The sequence below is a fragment of the Poecilia reticulata genome, unplaced genomic scaffold (genome assembly GCF_000633615.1).
Source record: "Poecilia reticulata strain Guanapo unplaced genomic scaffold, Guppy_female_1.0+MT scaffold_257, whole genome shotgun sequence".
In the NCBI taxonomy this organism is placed as follows: Eukaryota; Metazoa; Chordata; class Actinopteri; order Cyprinodontiformes; family Poeciliidae; genus Poecilia; species Poecilia reticulata.
In genome coordinates, this window is record NW_007615041.1 from 170,092 (window position 1) to 176,936 (window position 6,845).

The 6,845-nt window shown below is 47.0% G+C and overlaps 1 protein-coding gene across 1 annotated transcript in view; it reads left to right on the forward strand.

Moving 5' to 3' along the window:
* Positions 1-1,090: 1,090 nt before the first annotated feature.
* Positions 1,091-6,845, forward strand: part of LOC103460562 (far upstream element-binding protein 3-like) — a 16,589-nt gene continuing 10,834 nt past the window's right edge. The window contains exons 1-2 of the mRNA XM_008402795.2: positions 1,091-1,217; positions 6,302-6,410. Of these exons, the coding sequence (XP_008401017.2) occupies positions 1,128-1,217; positions 6,302-6,410 (199 nt within the window). The 5' untranslated portion in view covers positions 1,091-1,127. The remainder of the gene's footprint in view (positions 1,218-6,301; positions 6,411-6,845) is intronic.

Below are 6,845 nucleotides of genomic sequence, written 5' to 3' on the forward strand. Positions count from 1 at the left end.
ATTTGATGCTGAAAAACAAAACAATATTTTATCTTTTACGTTTTACAGAAGCTATGTGTGAAAAATTACAACGCAAACATTTGCTTTGTTGTGAATTTTTATTGGACCCTTTTGAAATTACTGAAGCTTATAAATAAAAGCTTGTGATTTCAACAAAACGCTGACAAAATGTGAAATCAGTCACGCCAAAATATGCTGTTTAAAAATTCATTTAGAAATATATCAAACAGTTATGGAAATATTACAAATATTAAAAAATATGTAATAGATTTTAAAATTTGGGAAGTTTATATATAAATTATATACAAACTAAATGCATTAACACACAAAATGTAGGTACAAAAACACATTTTAATGAAAATATATTAACACACTTAGCACTTTAGCTAAAGCTTCAGACATGACCCTTTATATACACATAAATAAGAATATATATCAATATTAGATAATAAAGACATATAGACTAGAGAAAATAAGCAAAAGTGATCAAACATACTGAGATTTTGCTACACTTTTGTCCAAGTTACATAGAAAAATAATGTTTCACATCAAGTATTCTCTTAATCATACTTTTTATTTATTTTTACAATAATTACAGGGCGTCAAACTCCAGTCCTCCTCTGTCCTGCTGATTTTAGATGTGCCACAAAAGTCTGGAATGAAACGGCTTCATTACCTCCTCCTAGTGTAGATCAGGCCTCCAGAGCCTTGATAATGACCTAATTATTATATTCAGGTGGTGCAGCAGAGGCACATGTAAAAGTTGCAGGGCAGCAGGCCTGCAGGACTGGAGTGTGAAACCTGTGCTTTAAAATGTATAATGATCACCATATATTTCATTCTATTTTAGATTTATTTTTGTTTCCTTCCTCTCATTAATAACTTAGTTTTCCGTTTTTAGTTTACTTTACATGTGTATTCTGAATTTAGTTGCTGTATTTATAACCATAAATGATGTATATATGTAATTTAACCAGGACATTTAATGAATAACTGAGTGAACAGTGTGCATCCATGTTGACAATCCCACAGAGCCTCTGAAAACGGATTCAGAGTGAGCCCTCTCGCAGCTTTTCCTCTCTCTGCGCAGCTAGCAGCGGCGGCTAATCCGGCTAACGGCGGCGGTGATGGCGGAGCTGGTGCAGGGACAGGCCTCGATGAACCAGCCGGGGCTCAAGTCAGACGGCCTGGTCGATGCTTTACAGAGGGCCCGGCAGGTAACAACTCCTCTGGGGCTTAGCACACACCGGTTCCGGGCGGAGCCGCGTTGTTTGGACCGAGTCGGAGCACTTTTCATGGTGTTTGAGCTGTTGCTGCTCCGAACTTCTGCTCCGTCAACACAAACACACTTAGCATGCTAACTAGCTCAGAAAGGTGCTCGGAGTTGGACTTGAGGCCGGTTCGGTCCGGTTCACCGGGCCTGACACGGTTCCCGAGTTAGTTTGAGGGGAGTTTGTGGAACTGTCAGCGGGAGCGGAGCGCAGGGGGAGTCGGGGTGGAAGTGAAGGGGGGAGCGGGACTCAAGTTTTGGCCACACGTGTCAGAGAGTCTGCGGGGCAACCTGTTGGTTCCGAGCGGGCAGGAGGAGGGGAAGCCCCGCTCACCGGTGGGCGTCTGGACCCAGCCACCGGTCCTGGTCCGGGGAGGGGGTCCAGACCCGGCCAGCAGGACGGAGCCCCCCTCCCGCACCGCTCCCTGTGCGGGCGGCTGCTTACCGTGAGGTGGGGAGGTAGAAAGTAGGCTGGGTTATGCAACAGCAACAGGGAGGGGAGGGGAACCTGCTGCACCCACTGACTCACCTGCTCAGGTGGCTCCACCCGCCCGGACCGGGACCGGGTTGGGGCTTTCACCAGGGCTCTGTGGAGGAGGGCGAGAAGGTTCTGGAGCTGGAAATGGACCGGAACCACGAAAACAGAACCAGAGCATCAAACAGGAGCCAGGCCTGGCAGAGGCCAGGAGAACCAGAACCGAGCTGGAACCAGAACCAAACGGGCACCAGAACAGGGCTCTAATCGGAACTGGAACCACGAAAATGGAACCAGAACCGAATCGGTTCCAGGACCAAACAGGGAACTAACATCAGAACCAACTGAGCTCAGTCAGAAGTAAAGTTTCTTCCTGTCCTGTTTCCTTCAGAAAGGACCCAGAACCAGATTTATCACCAGGACCCAGAACCAGATTTATAACCAGGACCCAGAACCAGATTTATAACCAGGACCCAGAACCAGATTTATCATCAGGACCAGATTTATAACCAGAACCAGATTTATAACCAGAACCAGATTTATCATCAGGACCAAGAACCAGATTTATCATCAGGAATAGTTTACTCCAGTCAGTCGTCTCCTCATGTAGCCGGTCGCCATGGAAACAAACGTTTCCGAGTTTCATCCACATGAAGGAATCTGTTGATTGAAACATGCCAGGCCCACAGGGGGCAGTGTAGCGCCACACCAACACCTGTCAGCCAATCAGAAGGCTTCTAAACAACCACCACTTCCTGTTGGGAGTTGAACATGGCGCCCGGCGCTCCACCTGGAGCTTCGTTCAGAGAAGAAGAATCCAGATGACGTTAACGTGTGAATGTTACCTGCAGCATGAGGGACCTGCAGCCTGAAACACACAAATTATCATTTTTAATTATATTAAACTGACATTTTGTGTGGATGAAAAGCAAAAGTTCTCCCAGATATCAGGTGGACTAAACTAAAGAGTGAATCAGTTTATTAATGTCGGTTTCCCTCAGTAACCGTGTCGATCGGCTCCACCGTGTTTTTGTGCTGAAAGGTAGAAATGTAAAAATATGTTGAAGGGAAAACATGGCGGGTGAGACGCCATTTAAACGACTGGCCTTAAAAACAACACATTTAAATTAATATCAATCACTTGTGTTTAATCCAACTTAAATCAGGGGCCCCATGGGGCCCCCAGGGCTTCAGGGGCCCCCAGGGCTTCAGCAGCTCCATGGGCCCCCAGGGCTTCAGGGGCCCCATCAGGCCCCCAGGGCTTCAGGGGCCCCATCAGGCCCCCAGGGCTTCAGGGGCCCCATCAGGCCCCCAGGGCTTCAGCAGCTCCATGGGCCCCCAGGGCTTCAGGGGCCCCATAAATGCTGATATTTGAACAGATACATAAATGTAACGTTTATGATCAATGCTGCTGAATTTGATTTAATGGTTTCAGCAAACATAAAATAAATGGTTTAACATTTAAATGTGAGATTTTAAGGATCTGGCAAGTTTTACTTTGTAAAAGTTCAAAGTTCAATGTTCACAGTTGGATTGTTCTGTTACCATTAGGGCTGTTGTAAACAAATATTTTAGTAATTATTGATTATTCTTACGGTTAATCCAGTAATCGGATAAAAAAGTTAATATAAAATATTGGTAAATCTTCCATAACTCCAGCGTTACGATCAGATATCGATATCGGCTCCCCAAGTTACTTTTCTGTAGTTTATGAACTAACCTGTAACAATAACGGCTCATTTTCTGAGTTAACCTGAAGAAAAGTTACACAAAGATCTGAATTTACTGATAAAGGCTCACATGTAGAAATGCTCCAGCTTTCAGTTCATCTTCAGTCAGTTTAACAGATGAACTCTGACCTCACCCCAAACCTGGCGAAGGTCAGACCGGAGGGCAGGCGAAGGTCAGACCGGAGGGCAGGCGAAGGTCAGACCGGAGGGCAGGTGAAGGTCAGGCGAAGGTCAAACCGGAGGGCAGGCGAAGGTCAGACCGGAGGGCAGGCGAAGGTCAGACCGGAGGGCAGGTGAAGGTCAGGCGAAGGTCAAACCGGAGGGCAGGTGAAGGTCAGACCGGGAGCAACACGGGATGTTTACAGCTCCTCCGTTCAGAAGCTCATCTACCCGCCATGTTCCGCCTCCCGTCTGTTCGGACCCGGATGATCTAAGTTTGCTGTGCGGTTCGTCCGTAAAGCTGCTCTGTTAGCATCAGCCTCCCGCCGCTCCGTCTCTCCGCTCACCTGTAGAAATCCTCCTCGGCTCCAACCAGCAGCTCCGGAGCAGAAAGGCTGCCGGACTCCCAGCAGCATTTTAAGGATGTTTATTGGGCCCGAAAACCATGAAAACCCGGAATTATCACCAATCAGTAAAATCCCAGCGGGCCGAACCTGCAGATTGGACGTTATGCCGCTAACACGTAGCTTCCGCCAACGACTCAGAGGAAGTCAGAGCTCCGTGCAACGCAGATCATGTTCCGGGCGGAACACGGTGCTAAATGATAAAACGTAAATTAATGAAGCTTCGAGGCAGGAAAAGTTTCCTCGAGGAATTTTAATAATCGAGGGACTCGAATCATCCGAGGAATCGTTTCAGCCCTAGTTACCATGGCAACAATCTGGTGCTGTGAGTTTAATCTTTGAGTTTGAGCCGTTTGTTCACAAATACAAATTAACAAACTGGATTATAACTGATGGTTTTTAGGTTGGCCAGTTAAACCCAGAAGCTGTTAGAGCTGCTGATGGGGCCCCTCAGTCAGATTCTGCCCCAGGCCCCATCAGCCTTGGACCGGCCCTGCAGGATGAGTTAAACCTGCCGCACTGGGCAGAGATGAGCAGCAAACAGGAGATTTAATGAAATGATGCTAATGTAGCTTTAGCAGCTCCAACGTTTCTGTCTGAATCTCAGAAACTGTTTTGGTCGTCCAGTTTATCGGAGGAGTTTCTCTGATCTCTCCGCTCATTAAGCATCGATACGGTTTGATGCTTCGCATAACCGGGAAATGATACCAAACATAATAATATAAAACCAGCATGAAGTGACCGAGGAGAGGATGGAGCTCCTCACCGGGCTGAACCTGCGTGATGAGGTTCGTTAGCCGCTAACGCGCCGACCGACCGGGACAGACATGAACTTCACAGGGCAGACGGCGCCACACGCTGGGCAGCCAGTGACATGGAAGCGCCGCATAATTATTAATCATTCTCACCGCTCCTCTGAAAGCGACTACAAGTTATTCCTGCGGTTCACATAGAGCTGCGCAACCAGAGCTAACGGTGGGTTTGGACTCCTACCGTGATTTCTGCACAGAAACATAATTCCTCACAGGAAGTTGATGCAAATATCCATCAGGTCAGCCTGAGTCCAGTTTGAGTGACAGGAGGCTCTGAGGTCAACTTCAGAGATCAAGCGGCGCGCGAGGCGACGGCCAGCGCCGTGATTGGTCGGCTCTCCCGGCTTTAAACGCATCTATTGTAAACATCTTTTAGGGTAAATCTGCTCCGCCAGTCGAACGCTCAGAGCAACAGAGACACTTTCAAATTCAAATAAGAAATGTTTTTATTCATTAATCTTTTTAAAAACGAGCAACAAAGCGTCACCTGGAACCATTTAAAACTTCCAGATCTTCATGTTTATCATCTGAACATGGAAAACATCATAAAACAATAAATTACTGGACCAGAACCTCCCTGCTGACTGTAATGGTTCTGGTTCTGTTGGGCTGCAGCCTCCCACTCAGACCTGCAGTTTCACTGCAGGCACATAGGGGGCGATGCTGAGCTGGCGTGTCGCCGTCTGCTCAAAGAGGAAGAGGATGTTTTCAAATGATTTGGTTTTTAGTTCTGAGCCAGAAATCACAACAAATTCTTTAAATTCTCAAATATTAAATATTTCATAAATTATGTTTATCATATTTAAAGTTAATTAAATAACTTGTAGTATTATTATTATAATAAACAAACATGGCCGACTGGGCAGCAGCAACGATATTTAACAGAAAAACTAAGCCGTCTCCATCCCATCGCTTCCCGATCCGCCGGGAACGCCGTTTTGTTTTCTGGATTCCATGTTTTGGTCGCCTCGCTCTCCGATTGGCTGCCCGGGGCGACGGTCATGTGACAGCGATGCAGCATAGCATTATGGGATGTTTACCTGAAGCAGTGCGTCTCTGTTAGCCGCCACAGCTAACCACCAAATATTGGCCAGACCGGCTGCATATCCCAGATCAGGTTTTATGGCCGGTTTTTATCCGACTCGCCGTTCTACAGAACTGATGAACGTTTTTAGAGCAAGTTTGACATTTTCCAGCCGGATTTCCTCCTGGGCGGCGCTGCGACTCAGATGTTTGCTAGTTATGTTCAGAAAAACATACAAATGTAACTGTGAATTTATCTTTTGTGTTTTCAAGTCATTTTGTGATGAGCACCAACTTGATAATTTCTCTGATTCTTGGAATCAGCTGGTGCCTAAAGTACCGAGTCTGGAAAACGCTGGTGTTTATGTAAAATCTCCAGGTTTGATACATTCAACGGTGATAAATTGAGTTTTCTCTTTTTGCCTCAGATTGTGGGGAAAATGGGGGGAGAAGCCATGTCCCACCTCAACAGCTCCTCAGGAAGCGTGGAGTCCACGCTGTACTACCCTGGACAGAAGCGACCCGGGGAGGACGGAGGTGAGCCGGACCAGGGAGCGCGCCTCATGTTTGGCCTCCATGATGCTTCATGTTAGCTGGGCAGCTTCTGAAGATCTTTGGCTCTGAAGTCGTAACGGTTCATGAACGTCCAGATTATCGATTTAATCCTCCAGACAAGTAGGTGGCGCTAAGCATAGTTTGGAGAAGGCCATATAACCTCCACGCCTAAAACACCGTCTCCCTGACAACAGGGACTCTGAGTTTAACGTTCCTGTGTGGGCGGGGCTTAGGCTACGGCGAACAGCGGCGCGTCAGTTTAGAGCAAACATCCGCTTTGGTCCGGAACGAGTCCAGACCGGGTCCAGAGAGTAGCTAGCACCGTTAGCATGTTAGCATGTTAACCAGTATAAACGAGTCCAGACCGGGTCCAGAGCACCATTAGCATGTTAGCACCATTAGCATGTTAACCAGTAT